Source organism: Balearica regulorum, chromosome 2 (genome assembly GCF_011004875.1).
Source record: "Balearica regulorum gibbericeps isolate bBalReg1 chromosome 2, bBalReg1.pri, whole genome shotgun sequence".
NCBI classification, from domain to species: domain Eukaryota; kingdom Metazoa; phylum Chordata; class Aves; order Gruiformes; family Gruidae; genus Balearica; species Balearica regulorum.
In genome coordinates, this window is record NC_046185.1 from 51,752,693 (window position 1) to 51,780,201 (window position 27,509).

General features: G+C 42.0%; 1 protein-coding gene across 6 annotated transcripts in view; it reads left to right on the top strand.

The window, feature by feature from the left end:
• Positions 1 to 27,509, top strand: part of SLC35D4 (solute carrier family 35 member D4) — an 82,593-nt gene that overhangs the window by 37,379 nt on the left and 17,705 nt on the right. For 2 of the 6 annotated variants that reach the window (XM_075744254.1, XM_075744255.1), the window contains exons 14-15: positions 16,806 to 16,870; positions 20,307 to 20,997. The exons of 2 other annotated variants lie outside the window; for them this stretch is intronic. In XM_075744254.1, the coding sequence (XP_075600369.1) occupies positions 16,806 to 16,870; positions 20,307 to 20,367 (126 nt within the window). In that variant the 3' untranslated portion in view covers positions 20,368 to 20,997. Of the gene's footprint in view, positions 1 to 13,877; positions 14,507 to 16,805; positions 16,871 to 20,306; positions 20,998 to 27,509 lie in introns of those variants that run through there. 2 more of the 6 variants (XM_075744257.1, XM_075744256.1) reach the window with 2 other exon arrangements.

A 27,509-nucleotide genomic window follows, 5' to 3' on the forward strand; every position in this document is an offset into this window, starting at 1 on the left:
CTGGTTGTGCTCGGGGCACCTCTCTTCACATATAGCAGTTCACATGAGAATTTTATCTGCTTTAATTCCAGGCGCAAACCAACCAAGAGAAAAAAACCAGTTCATATTTCTTCCACATTTTTTGCAGTCTTAAAGTCTCTCCTAAAACATGTGCTCCTATTTGTATATCTCTTAATTTGTCTCTCATTGCTGCTTTGAATGCAAGTGCTATAAAATATTCTGGTCCAGAATGTCAGTTCTTTACTTCTGCTGAGAGCTAGTTGCTTGCTGAATTAGGTGCCACTCCAAGAGATTCCTGCCATTGGCATCTTTTGAAGCAAATGGTTCTCCTTGTTCATCTCTGCCCTGATGGCAGAGGATTCCACATTAAAAAAATAATCTTTTTAAAATTTTTATGCATATATCATAACCAGAACAAGAATGTGTTTGGTTATCTGGCACTTGCCCACTTGGTTATACTGTACACTGAAGTAGTCCCTTCTTTGCATGCTGCTGTGCTCAGGCAAAAGGGACAGTGAGATTCTTGGCTGAAAATCCGATTGCTTTCTTGGCTTGGACGTCATAAAGCTATAGCAAAAATGTCACAAACTCCCACTGGACTTCCATAAACACAGTGTGTTTTCATTCGGCAAAGATCCTGCACTGCGTGCGAGGCTGTCTGAAGATCTCTGCCTGTCCAATCTGGAAAAACCTTGGGCAGCTGCAAGCCAAAGCCCTGGGAGAGAGGGAGAATTGTGTGCTATACCTGACCGCACTTTGCTGGTAGGTGCTCTCCGTGGCACCAGTGTGGTATGAAGTGCATCTCTAATCTGAGAGAGGGAGTTTCCGTGACTCTAAAGCTTTCAAGTGTGCCAAGAAGAGGTTCGTAAAAGTAGAAGTGAGCTTCCTCCATCTACACACCTTGTACTCGTATGCATGTGGATATGCACACACATATGCATAAAGGTAATTAAAAATGGCAAGAATCCTTATTGATTTGTGGTTGGTCCTCAGTGTGTGAAATATGTACATTTATTCTTGACACACATATTTGATTCCTGTGAGTCACCATGGGACTGTGCAAATACATTGGAAAAGAAAATGCATTTCTCAGCTGAGCTTGATGAGCAGATAAGGCAATCAGTGTGCTCTTAACTGCATCTTAAGGGTCTATAAAAAAGACCAGTTGCTGAAACCTTAAAAGTATAGGTTTTCAGGTAGTTTCCATGGAGACAGCGTGATAGTTACCTTGTAGCATCCAACACTAATTACACCATATAATTGTTGGGAAGACATCAGTCTCCATAACAACTCCTTTATGTGCTGCATGACCACTAAGCTAAGTGGCACAGGCTGCCTGGGGCACTAATGCAATTTAAGGAAGCTGTCTTGTAAGAATAGCCGAGACTTGAATCTCCAGGTAATGGCAAATTTTAATATGTACATTAAGAGGGGTTGTATAGGGCTGCAGTTGTGCATCCATTGAAAATGGGAGCTACACAGCTCTTGGGCATGACATGGTCACACAAATAAGTACCTGAAGTTATGTGTCGGGACTTGGGGTAGTACTGCAGCACAGTTTTCATCTCGATATAATAAATCCAGTCAGCAGATATTAATTCATAGATTGAGCCTAAGAGATGCTCTGAATTAGTTTGTTTCCTTTTATCAATCGTGATATCCATTTGAAGTGCATCATGTACATTTGGTATTGTCATTTTCTTGAACATAAAGCTAACTGCAGAACCACTAGCTTGGAGCATGTCTGTGGAAGGTACTTTTTCACCCCTACCCTGGACAAACCATCTCTATATACTTGACAGTAGACAATAACAATTTAAAAGTAGATTTTGTCAAATCAAACAGAATTTTGAATTGCAGAGGGTGCAGATTCATTGATTCCTCTACATAACGGATTCCTAGTCTCCCAGGTTTTTATTTGGTCTCCTGGAGTTACTTACATATGGACAGCTGAGGCTGGGAGATGAATCCTAAGTGTGACAAAGAGAAGACAAAAGAATGAGAACTGTTTTGGAAATCATTTCCGTTGCTGATGCACTGATGTAAACACCACAATTACATGGGAGAACCGTGCACTATGTAACATACTAATGTAGAAGGTTTCAAAGCTAGCTAAGGCTAGGCTTCCAAAAATGAGCAAAAATAGCCACGTTTTTCTCCCTTGCTGGTTCGCTGTTCTTTTCAGGATCTGAATCACTAGCTGCCTTTTTGATTCTTAAAAACCTTCATAGGTGAAATGTCTCCAGACTGCCTCACATATCTTGACCCTGATCATTGACCTCTCTGTTAGGCACTTGCTGTCACGCTCCAGGTTGCTTTCTTCAGAAACTTCCCATGTTAGCAAGCTACTGCTGTCTGAAACAGGTCTCCCTGTCTTTCTCTTCCTCTCCCTCTCAAACTCAGAATCAATCTTTGCAAAACCTCAAGTGCGTTCATTTCTCAAGCCCACTCTGTACACCTGTTTAAAGATTAGATTTTGACTTTCAACAAAAGTCAGCAAACAGCTGTAGGGCTCTGGGGGAAGCAGACGGAATGGCTTATGTCCTGTCCCTGCAATATGTGGTGCTCAGGGAAATCACAGGGGCTTCAAAAAATCTCAGGAGATGACTGTGAGCTCTTCTCATCCTGTCCATGGCTAGCACGGAGAGAAAGAGAGCAGACTCCAGCTTTCTCTCCATGCATGTTGCTATGGATGGTTGTCCTAAGGGGACAGAAGAGAATGGGTCTCCTTGCAGAGGCTTCTGCACCCTTTCTGAGGGAATGAGAGGCCAAAGGCTGTGGTCAACTATAGTCACTTCTGTCACTGTCTTCCCATGCATGGGGCATGCAGGGACCGCTGGGGCCCACAGGGCTAAGTGTGTAACCTTGTGACATCATTGCTTGTAAGAGGCATTGCTCAAAATGCATTTGCTGTGTTAATGTTTTAAAAAACATACTGTCGAATATCACGTGTTTTAAGGTTTCTGATGGAATATTTTGACCTTTTGTAACAGTGAATGGTTAGAAAGCCCTGGAAAGATTTTTGGTTTTGAATGGAAAAATAAAACCTTAAAGAATACAATTCTTCCTTGCAGTCCTTAGCATAATAATAATAATAGCATGTCGATTTCTTTCCATTACATCATTACTAAAACAGCATAAACACACCAGAGAATGGCAATGCAGAGACTGTGTCTCTGTTATTATTGTTGAGTTGTACGGAAAGGGGTCAGCAGGGAGATTTAGTTATCTGGTCTGGGAATTGTTTGTTTATGAATTAGGTTTTCCCAAAGGAGTCGTGAGATGGGAAATACAATAGGAAATGGACTTTATACATGCACAGAAATACCAAAATTGTAAGTGTCTTGCGGGAGAGAGGTTGATGGAAACTTGCTATTTTTGCTAACAGATTTTTAAAAAATACTTGATTACACATCCTGACGTTTCCTATACTATTTTTGATTCTAGTGATATCCTCCACGGAGTTCTGAGTTAGTCATGACAGAAAAACCTTTTACATGTGGTAATGTTGACAAGGAACATAAGCACTTCAGGTGTTTCTATAGATTTTAACAATGGAAAAATGCATTATATTGCTTCTCACTAAAATATTCCCCTTGAGCTAGGCATCCTCATTGGTTCTGACAACATCCTTGAACCCTTTCAGCAACATTTGTGTTTTCCGTGTGTAAGTAAAGCAGCATGTGTAGAATCTGTTCTCTTACAGCAGTGATACTGGGCACAAGAAGAGGTTTAAAGATGCACTCAAAAAACCACACAGGTCTTGAACGGACAGTGGCCTCAATTTGCAGTGTTCAGTCTGAGACCTTCAGGCAATCTAGCATGGAAAGAGCAGTTGCTGAGGATGTGCGCAGCATCCTACCCAGCACCCCCCTCTTCAGCAAGGTACCCTAGATATGGTTGCTCTTGGCACACGGACCCCAGCTGCCAGCAACTTTACACTCTGCCTGCTGGAACCTGCTTTTTTTTTTTTTTTCTTTTTTTTTTTTTTTCTTTTTTCCTGTGGATGCCAGCTGAGCCACCGCTGAGGGAGGTCATGGTAGCCACCATGTGAGGAGTTTGGAATCACCTCCTCTCCTGCCTTTAGTCAGAGGTCCTGCTACTGCAGGGCAGTTCTATTAACAGTTCCTGCCTGATATGGCTGCTGGCCCACCCACTGGCATCTAGCACTTGGGAGGAAGACAGACACAGGCAGATGCTGAGCTTGGTCCTTCCCAAGAAGCCAACTCCTTTTGTGCCGCTTATATGTAGCAAACTGTCGGTTTGCCTGTTAAATTTGCCACTTAAGTGTGACAATGAAAAGCACGGTGGTCTTATCTGGGTTATCAGCCTTCTCTGTCTCTTTATGGTAATCTCTAGTTCATGATCTCATAAGGGTTAGATGAGGTGAAGAATAACTTGAAATGCCAGAAAGCTAGCTCTTTCCGAGCTTAATGTAAGATGAAGTGTATTTTATTGCAGTGTTTTACAGTGGCGGAACGTTACAACAGCTGGCCACTCCCCAAAACTGAAAAGCCATTATTTTCAAATCAGAAGAAATAATTCTTTAACCCAATATAGCATATTACTTACTAGTAAAATTCAGGGCATCAAACAGAAGATAATACTGAGATAACTGACTGACTAAAAGTAAAAAGAGAGGTGTATATTTTTTACAGGTTCAGATCTGCTCAAAAGGTTTCAGTGACTGGGTCACTAGTAATTTCAGCAGAAGCAGACATTATATGGAAATCTTTCTAGGACAGAAGTGGAAAGATTAATAAACTGCATGCCATAGGATGTAAGTTTTGTATCAGCTAAGGTCAAGGAGCAGATCCCTCTTTTCCTCTGATGTGTACATGGAGTGCAGACCTGCTGCATTAAGGAAAGACCATAAAATCTCCTGAATTCTCTACCATCAACCAATACTTGATTAAACACTGATCCACTCCAGTTGGTATCCATGACCCTAACAGGTAGAACACTTCACTGCTGTTGTTGTTGCTGTTGCAATGCTTACTCCGTTACACAAATATTTAATAATTCATAAAATAAGAACAAGACGATGAATGACATTGCCCTGTCAGCTTCGGAGCTCAGAGGTTTCAGGGGAGAGACTGGCAGGAGAAGTTTAAGGCCTTTGCAGTAATGGGGCAGCATATAAGGAAAACAGAGTCCTTGACAGGCCAAAATGACAGAGGAAAAGGACAGTTAAGCATTACAATGCATGAAGCATTTACTGGAAACAGGAGGTGTTGGGTCTTAAGTTTGGTATAACCTGGAAATACAACTGTATTTCAGCTTTTGGTCAAATATAGGTGCATGAACAGTCAATCTTGTAACAGCAAGAATGGACAAAGCACTTCTTGGCAAAGTCAATCAAAGTTATTTGGCTGAAAGAAGTCTTCTCATATCCCTTGTTAAATGACTTTTGTTGTCCTTGCTTGACAAAGCTTCAGCTGCGTGCGTTGCGCCTCTCATTTGCAGAACTGACCTGAACAGATGCTGTTAGTCTGGTGCACACCTGTTTGAATCATGATTGATAGTGTTTCCATATCAGCTAAGCATGCTTTGGGGAGAACATACGTGAATTGTGCAGGGTTTTCCTTTTGTCTCCTTAATACAGAACCGGAACACCAAGAGTAATAACAGTATCTGCATTACATTTTCAGTGGTCACATTAAGAGAAATATTTAAATATGAATGGAGGCACTGTTAAAATTGTGTTCTGTACTATAACCACTCTACACTTTAGAGTAGGAGGTTGGTGGCACTTCACCAGCTATCTCATTAGTCATAGGAAGGGGAAGTGTATGCTTTGGCCATTATCTTCAGTAGCAGAGGGCAAATGTTTCTTGTTTTGGCTTTTTCTTTATTATGCCAGAAGCTCTGTTGTTTTTGTTTGAGTGAAGGTAGGGTGGAGTGGTTACTTGCTGTCCAAAAAGAAATAGCTGCCGTAATTTTCAACCAAATCTAGTATTTTACAAGGGGCAAAGAGTTTTGGTTTTGTTCTCAGGATATCTTTAACATTTTGTAGGAAAGCAAAATGAGTTATGATGTGCTTGTAATAGTTCAGTCCTATCTCATCAGTGATGTATGTTTATATATTTCTGTGCTATATATAGTATGTGTTTATATATGAATGTGTCTACGGATGTATGTTTATACATTGATAGATGTAGGGCTTTCTGAAAAGAAAAGGTCTTGTCCTGTTCATGTTTGATCATTGTAAATATGACCATGATATCCTATTTCTTATAAGAGATTTTTCTTACACAAATTCTATTAATTACATTCAGTAACCCACATATCCTTCTTTACTTTCTCTTCTTAACTATTGTAAGGTGTCTCTGCAACATAAAATAATTGCTGTATCTTTCTCTGTGGTGACTCTTGTAAGGTTTAAAAAAAGAGACAGTGCAGAACCAAGGAAATTAAGTTATCGCCAAGAATCAGAAAGCCTGTCCGTTAGCTATACACTAAAATCTCTGTATGGCTGAGAGCTGTACCTTAAAGAGGTGAAGGCAGAGGGTTCTCTAAGAAGTTATTCAGAGGCAAGAGACAGATGGGCTCTTTTGAGCCCTTTCTGCATTGTAGGATGGGGCTGGGCATACAGCTGGGTTCCAGAATGACCTAGTAACCACAACTTCAGTATGCCCTAATGGCTCATTTTCTCCCACAGCCAAACTGCTAATGAGATGCATACGGTGCAAGAACAATAGCTTGGCCACCTTTGTCTCATGAGCAATAAGAGAATGATGACATTAGACAATGATTCAGCAGTTCTTGTGGCATTCACGTGATTCTCGGGGTTAAAAAATAGTTACTGTAGCATACTAATCTGAAAGGATTATACATTAAATCCTTGGCAATGCATTAATCTGATAAAACAGGATGCTGAATGACTTTAAGGAAGCTGATACAACCACGTATTGCTTCAATCTTGCGCTTGCAGGATCAGTGTCTTGGTTGTATTGGTCATCTCATCCTGGAAACGAAAAGAACGTACAGAAAACAGCACTGAGAAAAATCTTCATAAATGCAATAGAAAGTAGAGGATGGATACCTAATTCCGTATGAGTATCTAGGCGTAGAAATGCAGACGAATATTTGCCCTCTAAATGCATACTAGGGATAATTAAGAACTCTGCTTTCTTATAGCAGTTGAAAAGCTGATATATAGAAATACTCCTCTGTGATACAGAATTATTGTTTTGGGTATTGGTAAGGTAAAAGAAACACACCCCACCTTAAAAATATCTGATGATTTTGCTAGAGGTGAGCATTTATATTGCTTCTGTTCGGAAAACATTTTAGAGGGCAAGTTGCTGGTTGCGTTTGTCATTTGATCTACTGTCCCCCTCTTTTTTTTTTAGTATGTTTTATGTTTTAAATGCAACATGTAGCTGATTTTAAGTTAGGTCACAAGTTAATTGCTGTGAAAACCCAATAGATTCATTTATACTAGAACTACGTTTTATCATTAGCATTAGGCATTTGACTGCTAAGGCATGTTTAAACACTGCCCAGTTTTGAGTCACAATACACGGAACTAACTGTGTTCTTAAAGAACCCTTGGAATTTACCATTATTGTTTTAATAATGTGGAAAAAAAATAAAGAGAAATAAATAATGAAAGGGCAGAAGAGAGTGACCAAACCTCCTTTGAGAAAAATGCGCATTAGGGAAGCTGGAGATCTGTGCAGGCATCTAGGCAAACATGAAATAAAGGATCGCAAAGAAATTTACAGCTGCTGGTACAACTTCCGTGTGGCTGGATCAAAGCTGTGTGGATCACGAAGTTGCTGACTCTGTCACCGTTGCCATGGTGCCAGCGTTGCCATGGTGCCAGCATCACTTATCATTTAAGTAATAACACTGCCCAGGCCCATGCACCTCTTGATCCAGGGTGTGTGTCAGGGAGGGTTAAAGGGTTTTCTTCCTTCTGGAGAGCTGAGCAGAGTCCACCTGTGAGCAATGAGCACCTAAGTATGCTGTCATGAGCAAACTCATTGCACTGTCTGCTGATTCCGTAGACTGACAGGCTCCAGTTAAGTCTCTCGGGGAACGAAAACCCTTAGGGCATGTCTGCACTTTGGTCAGGCTGTGAGGGTAATTCAGTAGACGTGCTCAAGTTAAACTAATGAGCAGAACTGAGAGCAAAACCTGTTTTGCTTTCCCCCTTTCTCCAATGTATTTCACTTTGGATTGTTTCTTTCCCTTGTTTAGGCTGCTCAGCTTTTCAGGCAGGTTCATGGCATTGCTGCGTCCTTTGGGAAGAGCCATTATTTTGGTGGTTCAAGGCTAAAGCTTCATTCCTTGGAAAAAGCTGTGTCTCTGCTTAAAATCTTTCCTTGGTGGTGGATTTATTAGTACAGCTCCTTCAGGGGGGTTGTATTATCAGCTGAAGCCAGTAGGTTAAGCAGCATATTTTGTCTTGCCTTTTGACTGGTAACAACAGACCCTTAGAACAAAGTTGAAAACTCTTACAGTTTGTTTCAATGTATTTGATTAATTTGATTTGTATTTGATTAATACAACTGAATCAGTGTCCAGGGGAAGGAGGCTTTACAGGAGAGTTGGTCGGAGGAATTTTGCCCGCATTTACTGTATCTCTTTTAACCAGAGATTGGCTTTGGCACTCTAAAGATGGTTTACAAGGAGCCTTCAAACTTCTAGAAATTATCCAGATTGCACAGAAAGCCTTCTCATTGCAATAGGCGGTATGCTCGAAAGCTTCCAGGGAAGTTTTTATTTCCATGGTAGATCATCCCCAAAGCTGACCTGAAATTAAACAGTTAATGCTGGTTTGATTTTGGTCTGGTTCTGTGTGCAGGATTCGTTCAGTGCTGTATAGGTTGCAGGAGATCTGTGCACAGTATCTGAAGCTGTTAACGGTGCTTTAGTTTGATTGATGACAATGGGAGAAAAATAGTATATTCTTTTTTTTTTTTCTTCATGTTTTCATTTGTATTTAATTTTCCCTGCCCTATTTACAAGCAATACAGTTGTACTTGACTTCAGTTCTAGTCCCATCCTATTTTTCTTGTGAGGGGGGGATGTGTACCATGTTTGTCATCTTTAGCAGAGATTTTTGCTGCTGATTTACAGCAGGTTTCCAGTGACTGTACCAGCTGTCCGCAGGTGGTGAGCTTACTGGGGGTCATTGGTGATTCTCGTTGTTCATTGCTGACTTTCTGCAGTTTGTGAAACTTCACAGTCAGCACTTGCTCTCAAGTCTGGGCCATTTCAAAAAGACTTGTCAGTACATGCTGGACCACTTTAGTCAGGCTTTAGACAGGGGAGATCCAGGTCCCTCAGTGTTCTTCCATGTATTTGGCTTTCCCAATAAATGCTTGTTCATCTGTTTCTGCTGGATCTCTCTGAATCAAAGTATTCTTGCTAAGGTGCAGAGAAGTTCCCCATCTGGCAATGTTTGGTTGCCTTAGCTTTGGATGTAGTGAAGCAGAGGAGAGCTAGACAGAAATGGCTCATAGTCCAGCTGAGATGAAAAATGTTTGTAAACAAGGAGTAGTGTGGTAATACTTAGAAAATTCATGGGAATGAATGAATACAGAAGGTGGCATTTAAAGACTAACTGTTCCTTTTTTCCTCTTCTGAAGATTTTTGTTTCATTTTTGCTAGATCTCCGTACCTGACATAACATTTTGTGTGCACATACGTACATGTAGACATATATACGAAAGAGATGTAACTCTGAAATCTAGGAAATTATTTCAGTGGCCTCCCTCAAGAAACAGAAGAATGTGTTTTGTTCCTGATGTTTGCCTGCTGTAATGTTTGCCTTTTTGGTAGTACTGGATTATCTTGATGTAGCTGTTTTCAGTGGCACTAACAGTGATCCATTTCCCTGGTGATTTTTGATGATTATCTTAGCAGCTGGTTAAAACATGCAGAAGAGGGACAAAACAAATATTATGTCTATAAAAAGCTTGACATTGCTTTAATTCCACCAGTAGAATGAAAAAAAAGGTTATGTACATCAGAAGCTTTTTCCTGATGTTTTGAGAAGATGACCTGATGATAAATAGAATGATTTATTTTGAACAGTGAGTGAACTTGATGAGCCGTTTCAAAACACTCTCTTTGGAAAAAATATGCATTTTTGTAAGGACAGAGTTTTTGGCAGTTTGGGGAAGTGAGGTTACAAGGATTGGCTCTGTGTACACAAACTAAGGAAAACTTTTGTAAAGTATTCTGTGTTCACTTACAGCAAGAACTATGACATTTAACTTTCTAGCAGTTTAACAGTGAATCAGAGGAAACATACTTTTTATATGGTATGTACAAGTACAGTTGTAATATTAACAAATCACGGTCATGTCTGGACTAAATCCCCCATATCTTTCCATTCCAGATAGGAAGATTAAATCAGAATCTAAATTTTGAAAATGTCCTCATCCATGTTCTTGGCTATATAAACAACATGTTCCTGAACACCTCAAAAATGCTAGATGCTCAAAATCTACAGCCAGCTTTTGCAGCTTGAAAATCTTTCTCTAAAGTAGTTGTAAAGTCAGGGATAGAAGGCATCAATGATAGCTTGGTCAAGAATGACACATTTATCTAGCCAATGCTGGCTGGTTTGAACCAATCAAGAATTGACACTGTAGAGGCTTTGGGATAACCACAGCTGGTCAGTGGAGAAGGCAAGGCAGCAAAGAATGCAGAGTCCTGCGTCTCTGTATCTCCCTGGATCCAAGTTTCTGCTTTGTCAAGGATTGGGAACCCTTACGATGCCATCTCCTGTCTTCAAGCCACATGTCAAGACTTACCAGAATTCTCTGATGTCATGTGGTTAAAAAATAGATCTAATAGGGCAGCTGGCTCAGCAGTGATCTTGCCTGTTCTTAAGGTCCTTCAGCAAAGAACTCTCCAAACAGTCTTTATTTTTCATTTTGTTTTCTATAAAACTAAATTAATTTCTAATTCTAAATTAATTTCTCATTTTTTCTAATTTTTGGAAACAAATTTTATGAACCAAATTTTGCTTCTTCTTCTGAACATTTTACTTGTCTGACCATAATGTGATTAGGAGAAAGGAGGGGATCATTCACATCATGAGTTGAGTGGTTGTCTATCAAAGTTCCTTGGGAACTCTTTAAAGGTGGTGGTAATAGTGCCTCCCTCCACTCATGAATCACTAAAGCGAATTTACAAATGCAGATGCATGACAGCACATTCTTTCCTAGGGTGATTTTATATCCCTACTGTGCAACAAGTTCTTGGACACATCAGGATATTTCTGCTTTATGAATCTTAGTCTGTTACCCAGCACTTCAACGATGCCGTTGTTGTTCTTGTTGCCGATAGTTCAGCCTGATAAGGAGCAAACTCTGGACCTGTGGAACTGACTCCCTTCACTTTGGATCCTGAGGTTGGGCACTGTGTTGTCCTTCAGAGCAGCTTTTTAAATGTAAATGATGGTGTAAGCAGTGTGTGGGATGTCATATGGCATCCAGGCCTGTCTTTGGTTCCCAGTCTGATGGGAATGCCTCAAGTTTTCACCCTTTTTTGTGGGGAACTGAATCTAGGAATCTCTTCTAACCAAGAAGTTTGAAGCTTCTGACAGTCCCACTTCTTGTGGGTTAATACTCTGGAGCCCCACATTCCTCTGCTTTGCCTGGCTGTGGTGTACTCGTATCCAAAGCTCAGCCTTTCAGATAGGCATTACACTGCTGAGGAAGCACAGACTTTTTTCCTCCTAAGTGATTCCTCATGATCCTTCCTTAAAGCTTCACCATCAACTTCTGATGAGTTATCTTTGATGGCCATGGTTTCTCTGATGCACAAACCCCAGAGCTTTTGCATGTCTGTGGTCATTAGGTACAATGATTTCAGCCTCTCCTGTTTCTGTTTCGGTGTTTACAATGAGCAGGTCTTTCCTATCACTGAATCTCCTCAAACTACATTGCTCTTATTCAGAAACTGGAGCAGGGATCTCACAACCTGTGTTTCCCTCTTTAGGGACCAGGTTGTAAGGTGACAAAAGAGTCTGTATTTCTCTGCTGGCCCACCCTTTCTTGGTGGGTCCAGCCCCACTTATGGTACAAACCTGCAAAAGGACTGCTGTTTTAAGACGCTTCTGTGTGGCACAATCCAGCCACAGGGCTGGGTTGCCCTCTGACTTCCCTCCTGGTTCTTGTTCACTCCCTGTACTAGAGTAGCTGTGTAAAGAAGTCCCATCTGTTCTGTTTCGTTACTTAACTATTCGGGCTCAATCTTTGTTGCGGCAGTCCTGCAGCATTCTCCCTGTGCTTGAAATGGTGCTTCTCTAATCTTCTTTCTCTTTCCTAGTGGGATCTGTAGTCCTAGCTCAAGCAGGCTCTCTGCATTACTGGAGAAGCTGTTTCATCTTGGGTAAGTTGGGCAGGGCTGATGAATTTCTGCAAGTTGTGTCCTCCAGCAGTGGAGATCAGCCCACTCTCCTCTTATGCACAGACCTCATCCCAGATAAGTATCCATCAAAAGGATACTCTTCCTTCAATGCTGATACACATTGTAAAGAGCTAGAACTGATTTTGATTGAGATAACAAATACACTCTGAAATGCCAGGATTTTTGATTATAAAATTACTTGTAAATAATTCAGTGATTGGAACTATAGAAATAGTTGAGATCAAGGCAAATAGGTTTTAATAAAGTGTTCCTTTAAATGAGTCTTGTTTCCACAGTACAATGGAGTGACACATTAAATTTAGAGTGATTTATTTTAAGAAACAGTATTTTTTCCTTCTTTTTTTTGTTCAAGGAAAGATTTGAAATGATTTCTCAGGAACAATTTCAGCTCACATGGAAATGTTTTGTTAAATGATGCTATGCTTGGATTTTTTTCCTAATCACTGAAAGCTGTGTCAGAATTTTGTAGAAATGTTCACGGTATGAATGTTTTTAAAAATAGCTTTTGCTGTACTGCCTGGTCACAATTCTTTTAAGCAAGTAAGTAGGCAGTGTCCATGGATTTATTCTTGTTTCTAAAATTGTTCTGGTTCAACTATCCAGTCTGTATCATTTGGTAAAATTACCGACTGTACGTCAAATTCTTGGGGACCTTTGTTCAAAGTATGCTGGTTATAGCTAATTAAAATTTCCCTTTCCACCTCATAGTTTTAAAGATTCAGCACCGAAATATATTTGGAAATCATTAACTTTAGTTTGCCCTTTTATTTGCTTTCTTTTGTCTTGCAAGCTCATTCCTTTTCCTAAGGCGTCTGAATGCTTAGGAGGACAACTGTGACCTTTAAAGTGAAGAAGGAGATATTACTGCACTTAGTGTGTTGTGGTTTGTTTTTTTTAAAGGACATTCAGAACATCAATGTAGGTGGGGTTTTGGTTTTTTTTAGAGTGCACTTAAAACACTTTGGAAAATGCTGAAATGTACTTGAAGGAAAATTACCTTCTGAACTATGTCCCTAGACTTTACATTCTTCCCCTGGAACAAATTATATGGTTAGTTTCCCTGAAAACTTGTTTTTCATTTTTAAATGTGTTCCTCTTTCAGATAAACAATCAAAGGTGGACGTTTTAGCAATTTGTTTTCCTTTTGTTTCAGTGTGTTTTTTTTCTTCCACACACTTACTTCATGTGCTCTTCCAACCCACATTTTGTTTCTCTGGCACTGAGAGACTCTTACATAATTTTTCAAAAATACAACAATGTTCTGCTGTAATAGTCCAATACAGCCTGCATTTTTGCAGAGGTTTGGGATGACTGCAGTAGAATGGTGTATTGTTTTTGATAAGGCTGGTTTTCAGAGGCTTCTTAAATGCTTGTTTCTCTGCTGTTGGCCTCTTCTCAAGTTTCTAATAAACAGGACTCTACAAGGGAGTGGGTGACACAACTTTAACTTGTGTCACTTCTCAAATACAGCACTTCAGTTTGTTTCAGGAGAACAGCTTAGAGAAGAATGCTCCGTAGATACCACAGCTGCCATCCTTCATTAGTTCCTGTTTACATGCTTGGTAATGAATATTGCATATTTTTATGTAATAAATTAGTATTACCCTAAGATAAGCTTAGTGCAGTTAATTCTACAATCGTTCACACTGATGTAAATGAGAAATAGTTCCTTGTAGGTCAGCACAGCTGCTGCAAGGTGTGTAAGGGGAGAATCCAGCCTGCTAGAGCAAGATGTGGATGTATTTTAGAGTGCTGCATTTGAACTGACGGATATCCAGCCTAGGAGCTGTATTTAGGTAAAGTGCATGAAAGATTCCGTTCCCGAATCGTTGTCTTCCACGGTTTGGAGTAGGTGTCAGCTCGCTCTGGCTGCAGGTGACTATGAGACAGGCCAGGGTGTGACCTGAAAAATGGACAGTTTAATATCATCTTCCTGAGTTTTGAAAAGTAACTGTCAGTTTGTGACTTTTCCTTCTCCTCTGTCAGTCTCTTTTGGGTGCATCTATTTAGTCGTATGTTTGCTTGTATGTATACGTACAAGGCTGTAGGGGCTGAGCTGATCACAGAATCACAGAATGGTAGAGGTTGGAAGGGACTTCTGGAGATCATCTAGTCCAAGCCCCCTGCTAAAGGAGGATCACCTACAGCAGGTTGCACAGGATGGTGTCCAGGCAGGTTTTGAATATCTCCAGAGAAGGAGACTCCACAACCTCTCTGGGCAGCCTGTTCCAGTGCTCGGTCACCCTCAAAGTAAAGAAGTTTTTCCACGTGTGGAGACGGAACTTCCTGTGTTCCAGTTTGTGCCCATTGCCCCTTGTCCTGTCACTGGGCACCACTGAAAAGAGTCTGGTCCCTTCCTCTTGACATCCTGGCAGGGCAGGGAACCGGAGCAGAGGGTCCCTCATCGCACATCCTGGCTCACCTGGCCTGGAAACCTGCTCGCTTTTCTTTGCCGACAGCAGGCTGGGCTGAGCAGTCAGATCCCAGGCTTGAAAAGCCTTATATTTCTGAGGAGAATGAGAGCTTAAAACGTGCTTGTGGGTGTAGAGAAGCCAAAAAAAAGGAATAGAGTATAGGGTAAAGAAAAACAATGCAGCTTCAGAATGCAGCTTCAGAAGGTTTATATTATTAATCTCTCATTACACCCAAGTGTCCTGGGCAGAGAAGCTAGGGGCAAATGACTTGATATTTTCATAGTACCGATCTCAGAAACAGCCAGATCCCGACATACAATGGTTTGTAACAGATCCCTGCCTCAGCAGCTACAGAGCTACCACATCTGCAGCCTGCACACAGTTCTGGACATTTTGTTGCCAGATGGATAATGTAAAATGGAAAGAGTTCAGAGAACAGTGACAGAGTCATTAGATGGAGGGATTGATTTTCAGTCAACAGTTAGCATAAGCAATGCCTGTGGGAAAGGAAGACTTGGTAGTGATTTACAAATACTTGGGAAACACAAGCACCGAGGAATGAAAGGAACTATTTAGGATAATACAAAATTGCCCAAGGAAAAAGTTGAAATTAAGAAACAAAACGTTTAAACAATTATCAGCTAAGATTTCCTAATCGTTGTTTGTCTAGTTGACTCCCAGGGGAGACAGCAGAAACTTCATTCCATAATCTATTACTTGTTAAAACACTACTACATGTGCAGTGGGGAAGCAAAAGCCATTTTAGAGTAGGCTCTGTGCACCAGACCTTGGACTAACAGTTTGTTGGTCAATACCCGCTACATTTGTCATGGCTGCGTTTGAAAAGGCAGGGTTCTGCTTCTGCCTCGACTGTCATCATTGCAGGATCACGAGCAGCAGCGGATGAAGAAAAAATGGTTGTATGTCACTTCACCAGCCCCACTCTTAAGAGGTAGCTGGAGAGGGGACAATAATCTAAAGCTGGCAGTGAGACCAGGCAATGACAGTTAAACACCACACAGGCGCGGTGGTGCTTGATGGGGACTATACTGTGAGTGCCTCCTCTGGCCTATTTGGGGATGTTCTCTGCTTTAGGGAGATTCAGTGATGCAGAAGATGGCTTTTTTTCTTCCTAGAGATTACCTTAAATAATACCCTAACTGTTCTCCATTTGCCTATAGCACAGAGAAAATGAGGCAGGAGATGGACTTGCTCAAGTCTGCAGATCCACTCCATTCCTGCACAGCAATCAAATTGCTGGTATCAATACAACCCCAGACATATCTCCTGATATGAACTATCCATTCATCTGACTCAAGTATTTGCACAACTGCCTACCACAATAGTGTACAACATGGGCAATACCGTAAAGCTCCAAGCTAGCAGAAAAAGTGAGCCCCCACTCCAGGGGAAAACCAAAGATACGTATCAGGGATGTGTGACAAGGGATCCTCTGCTCTGGTTCCCTGTCCTGCCTCTGCTGTGTCCCGGGTTCTGTAGGAGTCAAAATTGAACTGTGATGCGTGACCGTCGTGCTATTTTCTCTCTTGGTTTCCCAGCCTAACGAGCAGGATGTTTTGCATGTGTTTTCCCAGCAATACCCCACAGTCAGGCTCCTGCCCTGAGCTGGCTGTGCAGCTCGTGTGTCCCTGTCTGTTCGGTCTTTTTTGACTGTTTCTGGCCTGCCTTCCACTGGCCGGGGGGGGAGGGAGGTGCCTCCATGTAGTCTCCGTACTTACACTGGGAGGAAGATTGGGCAGGAGTGGAAGCTCCGTGTTTAGCAATGTCTCACTATTTAGCACAGACTCATTGGGTTCCTCCTCTCTATTGACCATCTATTTTAGGTATTGCATCTAATGGTTAAGAAAACAAAAGGAAAAAAAAAGTGACTGCACATGCAGAAATTTGATTTCAGCAAAAGTATTTCAGTTTTCATTTGTGTTTTCATTTCACAAGTTCACAAAGTGTTTTTTTTTCCTTTCAATTTAACAGGTTATCACTGCTAGCTTATCACCATTCTTCTTTGTCATGACTGCCAATGTACTAACAATTTCTTGGTAAGTGCCTACGTGAACTTTTTTCTTAACAGTGAAAATTAATTTCCACACAGTGCTTCATGTGGAAATACTTTCTAAATGTCAGGTTCTATTAGTGCCAGTAATATTTTGCACGTAAGGAGAACCAGGTGTGCAATGATGGATGCAGTACGGTAATACAAATAGAAGAGTGTTTCTTCTGCCTCTGTGGGAGAACATGGACATTTTGGACATTAAGCCTCACCGCAATTCACTCAGCATGTTTTACAGCTAGACAAATGGGTGCAATAGGCAAATAAATGACATATTCAAAGTCACGCTATAAATGAGTGGTGGAATTGGAAATAAAACACAGGAGTCATGGTTTGGTGGCAGCATCTTTTTAACCAATAGAGTGTATTCAAGTTTCCCTAACACAGTGCGTACTGTGAATGCATAAAATGAGAATAGTAGAAAAATGAAATAACGATCACAAACTTTTTCCAAAGCTGTATCTGGAACATGTGGCCATGCATTACGGATCACCTAACCTGAATTTTTTAGGTAGTAAGATAAAGGATTGAAGTGCAAACTCCTTTGGTCAAAGACAATGGGGTTTGTCTGTATTTGTACAGTACCCAGCAAAAGGGAACCCAGCCCATGGCTGATGCTTCTAAATGCTTCTGCAGTGCAACCAGTAACTAAATACAGGGTTAGGCATGTACCCCTGAGGACAGATTTGTTGTTGGAAATAAAAATCTGCTTACTTTTGAAAAGCTTTAAGCTTGCTTTTTCCCCCCTCACAGTTTGATTGCTGTCCTAAAGGTTCAGCTCTGCACTAAATGGTATTAGCATATTCTTTTTTCAGGTGTGATAGAGAAGTTACAGGAAGGACAATGTCAGTTTAAACTAGCCCCATATGCATATGTGTGAATAGGCATCCCCATAGGTATGTTAGGTGCATGTAATCTCAAATACTAAAATAAGCCATGTAATTTTTTTTACCGCTTGGAATACATTTATGCAGGCTGCATGTATAAAGAGACTGAACTAGTATCAGTGTACCTAAACCACTCCTGGTCTAGACCATTAACTTGCCGTTCCTCACCATGTTTTACACGTGTTTGTGCAGGTCTATCATGTGCGTGCTAGAGGTAGGCTTTTACAGTATGTATGTATTCACTGACGTGTACTAAAAAATCCTGTGTACCTTTGTTAATGTGAGTATACGCATACGGGTATACATGGACCCATATAGTTGCACACATACTACATGCCCTGTATGCACTGAAAGTAAAGAACTGATGAACACATCCATACCTTTAAAATAAACTTTGCTTTAGCCCTTAGGCCACTGTTATGCTTTGATTGTCATAATTCAAAAAGATAAGCATTTCTTCTATTTATTTATTTTTTGAGTTCTGTTATTGCTTGTGCATCAGCAGTGCCTTGGCTTATCAGCAAAGCTCTGGAAATAGTTTGTTAGACGATAGCAGCTGCAAAGCACTCATGAGATCATTAATCACTGAGTTTTTAGTGTTGCTCTAGTGTTGTCATGGACAATATCATATGTTAATTTCTGAGTGATGGGCAAATGCAGTTAGCTGTCACCCCACAATAAACAGAAGCTGGAGGATTTGCCAGATGGTAAATTGAAGGTAAATCAAGGGTTGGCGTTTAGCCATGTTTTTGGCTCTGCTTCATCTTGAAGTTATAACGATGGTTTCTGTTGGCCTAGTAATCCGGATTGCATGGGCACGTGGATACCTGAGATTTCAAATCCTTCAGAAGGGGATTCTTCTCCTCTGATGTAGGACATAAGATATTAAAGAACAATTTAGATGCAGGCACCTTTTTACAGAACAGGGCTGTACAGTTTACTATCTTTTGTACAGAATTGCCAATCTGTTTTTTAGAATGATTCATCAGAGATAGGTTGCCTTTTTAAAGTCTCTGTTTAAAATGTTGTAGAAAACACCACACCTGTACAAAAGAAAAAGTAAGAGTAATTTCTAAGGCTCTGTTGGTTTTAGGACTTCCAAAATGCAGTGGTTTTTTTTCTTTAGGATAAAGAATACATTATCCAACCTTCCCTTCCAAAGGAATTAATGCAGAGGGTATGTTTATAAGCGGAGCTGAAATCCAGGCACGACACGGGGGTTAACCCTCTCCAGAGAAAAGTGCTCAGAGGTTGGTAGTGATTACAGGCAAACTCACCTGTTTTAGATCTTTTTGAAAAGCTTGCAGCCCTCGCAGCCCTTGGCTCCTTGTTGGTAATTCTGTCTCCACAGTGGACTGTCTACAGACTGTCTGCAGCACCTACTTTCCAGGGCTGTTTACTGCGTAATTGTAAGATAGGTTGTTATACAATGTTTGTTCCTTTCAGGAACAAGGGCAATTATGTGATTTTTAAAACAGCTCACCAAAGCTAAGATTTAAGTGAATGTAATGCTATTAAAGACCAGAGAGCCTTCAGCTTTACGTGCTTTTTTTTCCCCCAAGCAAAAAAAAAAAAAAAGCCCTCTTAAAAATGAACTTAACAGAAGTTTGTTTTGTTTATAAAGTTCATTAAGGAGCTTTTCTGTTTCATAAGCTAACTAAGCCATGAGGCTAAGATGAAAGGTCAGTACACTTAGGTTTACACTGTTATAAAAGGGGAGATGACTCTGTATTCTACCATATTCCTGTCAGCTATGACAGATAGCAGAGGAGATTTGGGGATTATTAACTATTGCACGGATTGAGTGGCTCGACAGCTTATTTCAGTGAATGGTTTTGTTTGTAAAACCATTCATCCTGATTTGGAGCCCTGCTGCTAGCCTGAGCCTTGGAGAGAAGCGTTAGTGCCACAGCACTTCTGTGCGAGCAGCACAGAAAGGAAGCGCTTGGGCAGACGTGCTGTTCCGGCTGGGGCACGTCTTTTCACCAGGTTCCTCACAAGGAGAAGCAAACACAGGAATTTCCACCAGCCTCGCTATGCCAGTGGGATCTCCCCAGAGCAAAATTCTTTTTCCCTATTTCCTCAGTCCCCAAAAGCTAGGATTTACATCTCCTCCTGACTTTGTCAAGGGGCAAGTTTTCAGGACAGAATGCAAACAGAAATTGCAAGGGGGAATCATTAACCTAATGAGGTTCAAACTCTCCTGCCTTCCTTTCCCATTCTTGCTAGTGTATGGGTGTGCAGGTATTCTTCTAACTAGGTGCAACCTTCTCTATCTCGATTTCTGTGTGTTTTCATATGAATACCACCAGCCCTAAAATATAGGAAGGGTAGTTTCTGATGAGATCAGTTAAATAAGACATTTCTTGTTTCAGTCTTTTTTTAACAAAGTGAATGAAAAAATCACCTGGGTTACTGTCTCTAGGTTGAAATGTATTTAGACAAAATTATATCTTTCTCTTAATGTTGTGCTGTTTGGCATTGTATCAAGTAGAGGGACTTGCCTGATGCTAAATTTGTGGTATACTTTGTTTACAGCCTTGTGATCGGTGGAGTTGGAGAAGCTTTGCTTGTTTACACTGAAAGGACAGGCACATAAAGAGGAACCAGACCTCACCAGCTGGAAAAGAGCTGACTTGCAGCCTAGAGACCCTATCATGAATAAAACGTGGCAGCAGGAATGAAGAAGTGCAACCAAACAGAAGGAAAGAGACTTAGTGGTTTTTTATTAAGAAAAAAAGCCTATGCTATTAATAGCACTGGTAAGAGAGCAGCATAGTTGGCGGGATGCTTAGGAGCCTTTGCCTCAAAGCACAAGACAAACTACTTCTGATTGATGTGGTTAAGGAAAAACTGCACTGTCTCATGCTGATGGCTCTGTGTTAAACCTCTCAGAACCTCCCTTCTTGCACAGGGAACTGAACTCAGGAAAAGCAGCATTCCCCACTGGATGCCCCCAGTTTTTTTTGTTGGAAGCTGACAGCAGGTTGTACCAAATATTGGCAGACCCCAGATCCTGCCATGAATTCAGAATCCAGAAGGATGGATTTTGTCTCCACCTGTTCGATAAGCAGCAAGCTGCTGCACACAGGTCTCTGGTCACGTCATCTGAACTGGCACAGTAACTGAGGCCGTGGGGCTTCTGGAGATAATCCCCTTCTGGAACTGCAGCGGATTGACAGCTTTGCAGAATGGGGAAATCAGCAATAAATCTCAATATCTGCAGTGATTGCTCTTTGTGTATTTTTTTTCTTTGCCCATTTACCAAGATTTGTTTTGAACTCTGTGAATTTTTGTCAGCTGGAGGGGGTGGAGGGACTCATACTGTTCCCAGCAGTGGTTTGTCTCTTAAATTATTGGAAGAGGCAACAAAGATTATGAACCTTGAATGAACGTCATAAAGAGTGTAAGGCAATTCATCTCAAGAGTTCTTAAAATAATTTCATTTCTGCTTGCTTAATGGCTGATAGAAATTAGTCTTGATATATTAGTGCCTGGGAAAGCAATCTGTGTGAAAGTAATATTAAATGACGAGTTGATAATATTGTGGGGAAGGTCTACATGGTAAAAGGAGCTTGATAACAAATCTTCAATGAGTAAAGGGACTTGTCTCACATGCCATTAGATACGTAAAGTGTAGTCCCTTAATCTAAGTTGACAAAGTTTTCTTCATAGTCAATGGAAGGAGAGGGGTGCCCTCACCTCACCAGAGAGGTGATTCTTCACGAATAGATTGCTGTGTTAATGTGACTAAAAGACCCTCTGGAAGTGCTTATCTCTCTGTAGATGGAAATTAGGTGACTAGTCCAGACAAGACACATGGCTTTTAGAAGGCTACAGTTAGCTGAGGCATATCTCGTTCAATCTAACAAATTCCACCAGCTATATTTTAACTTCAAATAAAACACCATAGTTTAAGAAAGAAGGTAAATTTTACAAAGGATTGCAGTCAATTTCTATGACTGGAGAGTTTTAGGTAAAGATTAGTTGGTTTTCAGAAAAAAATGCTGTAGTTTAAAAAAGAGAATTCAGAGAAGTATTCTGGCCTGTATTGTACCTAAGCTGGTCCCAGTTAATCGCAAGGGATCTGTTTATACTGGCATGTTGTCTGTGTATGTTGGGTCACTCTCTGGCTTCAGTTTGGAGTGAGCCGTTTTCTCGCTGGGTGGTAAAACTCAGGTTTGGGAAGAAAGGAGGAGAGAGGGACAAGCACGGACGATACACGTGCTTGAACTGGAGCACTAGTCCCTGAAACCAACACAAGCCACATGGCACCGGTAGCTGAGCCCATGCTCAGGCCCAGTGAGCCAAGACTCAGCCAGCCATGGACCCTCAGGGCCTTCCAGTCTGTAATTTCAGACAGTGCTGGGAGTAATGGCTGCAGCATGCTGGCTTTCCCCAGACGGCTAGCTCTGCCAGCCAGTCATGGCAATATGGTAGGATCCTTGCCGTGCCACTTTACTGCTGATTTTGAAGTGACGAGTGGCCCTGGGAGACCTCATGAAAGAGTCCCTGGGCGATAGCTGAGGTTTTGCAATCGTAGCTGGAACCTTTGCTGGGGGAAAAGCTCATCGTGTACTTCTCTTCTTGCTTAACGTTCAAGGGTAGGCTGCAGGCTGGATTTTTTTTCTTCCTCTCTCTCTTGTCTGTGCTGTTCATAGCAATGCACCAAAACCCAGAACACCCATTTGCTTTCTTGCTGGTGGTCTCAGCGGAAAGCCAGTGGCTGTCGCTTTTTGCTTGCAGAGGGCATGCTTGGGGCAGCTGCGGGAAGGTTGGCTGGCTGCAGCAGGCATTATGTTGTCTGGACTCTGGGGGAATTCAGTCTCTGCAGCTGCTGAATCAGTACCTCCCTGCATAGTATGTCCACTTCCTTTTTATTTAACACTGAGCTGTTTGCTTCTGCTTTCATTTTTGGGCCTTAGCGCAATCTGCTTGCATTTCTAAGACTCTGCTTGATGTAAGTAAAATACTGCAGGTTTAAATTTATTGCCACAAAAGCCAATCAAGAAAGTGGAGTTAACAGTGAAGTTGGGCCCCTTCAGTCAAACATGGCTGGAAAGAAAAGGCACCCTCTGGACCGACCTGACCAACCTCACCTGGGGTGAAGATGACTCCTGCGGACCAGCACAAGGCTCGTCAGTCAGACTCAAAGTAGGGTGGAAGTGGAGCTCTAGGGCCTTCAAAATCCATCTTTGTGTATTCAGAGTTGTCTCAAGGTGCTAAAGGCATGGGTTGGCTTTCTTCTTCCTCAGGCCGTGGCAGAGGTGACCACAGAGCCGGGGTCCGGCATGGCAGCCGCCCCTGTGGGAGTGCCTGTGAGCAAAGGGCTGCTCAAGCGGATGGAGGGTTAGCCCTGCCGTGGGGGGAGAGCTGAGAGGGAGAGGCCTTGGGCGGGCAGCTGGCTGTTGGAACAAGTGGTGCCTTTGCCAACACGTGTGTGCTAAGGCGGGCACGTCAGCCTGGGAACAGTGAGCTGCAGCCCTAAGATGACGTCTGAGCTGGCAGCTTGGAGCAGGCGTGCGATACAAATCTACAGGTGAGCCATGGGAGGCACCTACGGGGAGACCCCGGCTCCTCCTGGCCGCTCATGGACAGGGTTGCACTCCCACCGGCGGCGCCCGAGGGAGAAGAGACACAGAGGGGTGCCGGTTGGGCTCCCTGGTCGCAACCAGCCCCAGGGGGAAGGCCATGACAGCAGAGGGGAAAGGTGGGGAGGACAGGCACGTACTGGCCACTTGTGGAGGCTGGTGGCTGGGGGGGATGGGGCAGCACAAACCTTGCGATGTTTAATTCGGCCCTGCCTCAGGAGGAGGGATACTACATGTTAAAAACCACATTTCAGCGTTGTTGTAGTGATCTTTGAAGCAGGAAACCTCAGAAGTTGAAGCTTAAGATGGCTCTTGCAAGACAGGCAAATAGTTGTGTTCGGTAATTTAGAGGATGAATATGCAAAGGATGGATTATTTATATCTAACTGAGCTTTTTTCCAATCAATCAAAGATACAAAGTGACAAACACACAGCTCTGAGGAAGGAGGAGTTCCTTTATGTTGCAAAGATGGAATATGGCTAATTAATGCCTGAATGCAAGCAATGAGTCTGTAGCTCAGCTGCTGGAAGAACCTCTGGTTTTGTCAGTATCCATCATTTAAGGAACTTACTGTCTGATGGCTCCGTAGTTCTTGGGCCATGGACAGGTGGGACTGGAGAGAGAACTCAGAGTGTGCTGGTGTTCCTGAGGGACAGCAAGTCCCTGGGGGCAGTTTTCACATCTACTGGTTTTGATCAAACCACTCTCAGAGATATGATCCTGAACCATGTAATACCTTTTTGATCTTATCTTGCTTGCACTTTTATTTTCCAAATGTCTTTTTTTTTTTCCTCTCTGAAGTAATTGGTTTGGGGCAAGGCTCGTATCATCTGCTGCAGAGGCGTGACTCGTGCGTGTGGCTGGCCTTCAGGATAAAGAGCCTCTACTTAAAGCCAAGTGCCATGGAAAACAGACTGAAATAGTAAAGCTGATGGGTGTTGACTACAAGTGGGTTACTAAAACAGAGGCAGAAGAGATGCTGTTTCGAAACAATCTTCTGGATCTGGCAGCTGTGACATAGCTTCCAGCAGAAAATGTTATTAAATTAATTAAATGAACCCGATGCTTATCACTGAAGCGATTCTGTTGTTGCTTATTGCTGCGTGGCTGTTGTACCTGGTGTTGGAAGAGAATCTATGCCAATCTTTCAGTACCAGTTTAATACTGAAGCTGAAAATCTGTAGAGCAAGTGATCTTAGCAAAAAGCAGTAAGAAAAGCTTTTCTAATTATTTTTTTAAAAAAGCAATGGACCTATTAAAACACTTGGTAAGGAACAGAGTTCTGATTTACTCTTTTTAATGCCTATGTCCGAATTGGTGGATGAGTGTGTGTGTGTATATATATATATATATATTTATGTTCTTGTTGCCCATCCTCAAACAAGAAGATCTGAAGAATTCAAGAAATGTGATGTCAGCATAGGACATATTTTGAAAAGGATGCTTTTATTAAGTATTGTAGAAAAGTTAGTTGCTGGGAGCTGTACTGAGTGCTGAGGAAGGGTTTCCTCCAGCTTTGTTCTACCTGTAAGCTAAAGGAGATTGTGGTTTGAAGAAAACTCCATTGCAAATTTGTCTTGCCTGGAGCAGAAGCTGAATGAACAGCTTTCAAACAGATCATCTGCTACTGCCAACCAGGCAATGGGCTCAGTGTGAAACTTTAATCCTGTTCCAGACGATAGACACAGGGACAGGCTCATTTTGATGAAAAGAAGGCGTGGGTGAGAGGAAGGAGATTGGGGGCAGGATTGACAAAAATTGAGGCCAAAATACTTTTATACCAGGAGATAAAATGGGAAGAGATTTGCTTCTGAAAAATGTGTTTCTTATTCATAGCAGCTTTTTTATTAGGGTATGTTACAAATACATGTCTGTTTAGTCCCAAAAAAGAATTAGAGGAGCCATGAAGGTTGTGTAACTATTTCCATATTAATGGCCTGGTTTGAGAAGCTTAACCCTTTTTAAACTATGCTTTGAAAGTGACATGGTGTAAGCCTTGATTTCTGCTAGAAAATTGACTATTTTCTGGAAGAATGCTGGTGAAAAAGTTGTGCTATCTCTTCTTGATCACCGAGGTGGGAAGTGTACCTCCTCCTTACTATCTGGGATAGGAAGCAGTCATGCAGTGCTCTTCTATCTTTTAATAAATGTCTTGGCTTCCAGAATAGGTGAGGGCAGCCAGTTGACATGTTACGTTCTTGATTTGATGGTATACAAAATCTCTTTGAAAACCACATTGAGAGCATGCTTAGTATATTTTGTCTTATGGTCTGTCATTAAGATTTAAAACCACATAGCTCAGAACTTGTTCAGTTGCCAGCTTCTTGCCTGTATAGAGAAGCCTGTATATAGAAGAATGTAGTAAACCAGGTGCGAGCCACTCTGAACACTCCTGCCTGGTGATGGATGAAATCCCGCAACTGCATTCGCAGACATGACTGTAGGAGATGCTGTGTAATGTCAGGAACTGAGAGCGCTCAAGCTTTTCTTCCTGCTGTTTGCCACCAGCAGTCCCGTGCCTTTCATGGCTCCCCACAAATGTCATTTCGAGAGGGAGGCAAACTTGCACTTTTACAGATGAGGCTGGTGCACAGATATCTGCCCTGAGACTTATGTTGGTTCAAGTACTTGAGGGTCAGTACGCCGTGGGAAGCAGACGTAAGGCCCATTTTTCTGTAGGAGTTTGATCCGTGTTTACACTTAAACTGATTTCTGTATCCCTTGCTGATGAGGAAAGCGAGTGCACCAAGTTTGTTAATGCTGGAGTTGCAGGCATCCAGTGCCTTGACACCGTGTAAGGGCAACACTTGCCTGAGGCAAGTGGGCTGATAAAACAAGCTGCCAGCACAACCCCATCGAAACTGATAAGGAGGAGGGTTGATGTTGTTTGGAGGAAATGGATATTTGGATCGAGAAATTGGTAGCTTGGAGTTACGCTCTTTAAGTCATTAGGCAATGAAGATGGAAAGGAAGGGTGGAGAGCTGGGAACGCCATTTGCCATGCCTAAGTGTAAAAGGAGTATCACTAACACCAGAGGGATTGACAAGACGGTTAAAGTTTCTGCTAACATGGTTCAAGCATGAAGTTGTTAAGCAGAAATGTTTTTGAGATTTGTGAATGCCCACTGTAAGAACTACGCTGCTGTAATTAGCAGTCACGTCACAAAAGCAGAAAGTATTTGCTGACTGGGGTGGGAAACACCGCAGGGCAAATATTTCTCAGACCTTGCTTTGAAAGCTGTGGAGACTAAGCTAGTCTGGCTCATTGTCCCCTCTAGCCCTGGCTGGAGATGAGAACCAGAAGGAGTTTTTGCTGTTTCTGTGTCACGCACCTTCTGGGACACCAAGGGATGAGTTTTGGCTTCAAACAAGGCATGGAGAACTTCTCTCAAGGAGCCACCTCTCCCTCACCGATGCCTAGAAATCAGTCTGTTCTTTGCCTTCTCAGGGGAGGGGTCCCTGTGCCTCTGTGCCAGTTACCTCCAAAGGTTCACAAGTTAGCAAATGAAGTTCATTCAGATTAGAGCAGTCAGAAGAACTTTTAATTGAGACCCTCCATCCCCGTAAGTCTGCAACCCTGCGGGCAGTCCAATGCCAGCAAAAAGATTATCAGGATTTTGCCAGGGGTGCTCAGAATGATCAGCCCTTACAGTGAGTTTCTTCATTTAAGCTGAATGACAGAAGTGCTACCTCCATTTTGGTGCCACTGGAGATCAAGCTAGAGGTAAAGTTGTACGTGCCTTTGCAGGCATTGCCCTGGATCTCGCTTGCCAGCAGTTGAATGACCTGGCGTACTTGTGTAGCAAACTTCAGCAGTTAGTGGAGAACAACCCAATAGCTGTAGTTTAAGAGACAATACATTTTAGCAGGCAAAAGAAAAACACCATCCAAGTTCTTCTCTGCCGTCCTGCTTCTGGCTGTCCCACTGCCAAAGACTGGGATCTGCAAATCACTCCAGTGATGGCCGCTCAGAAAACATTCTGCTCCTTCGGGGCAAAGTTAATTGTTTTCTCTCATTTAATGTCTCCAGTTATATTCAAAGAATTAGGATGTAGGATAGGCACAGAAGCTAAAAATTTCAGCAAGGCAGCTTTTATTTCTTTATTATACTTGTCTGTTCATACTGTCTTCAGCATGGGTGCTCCTTGG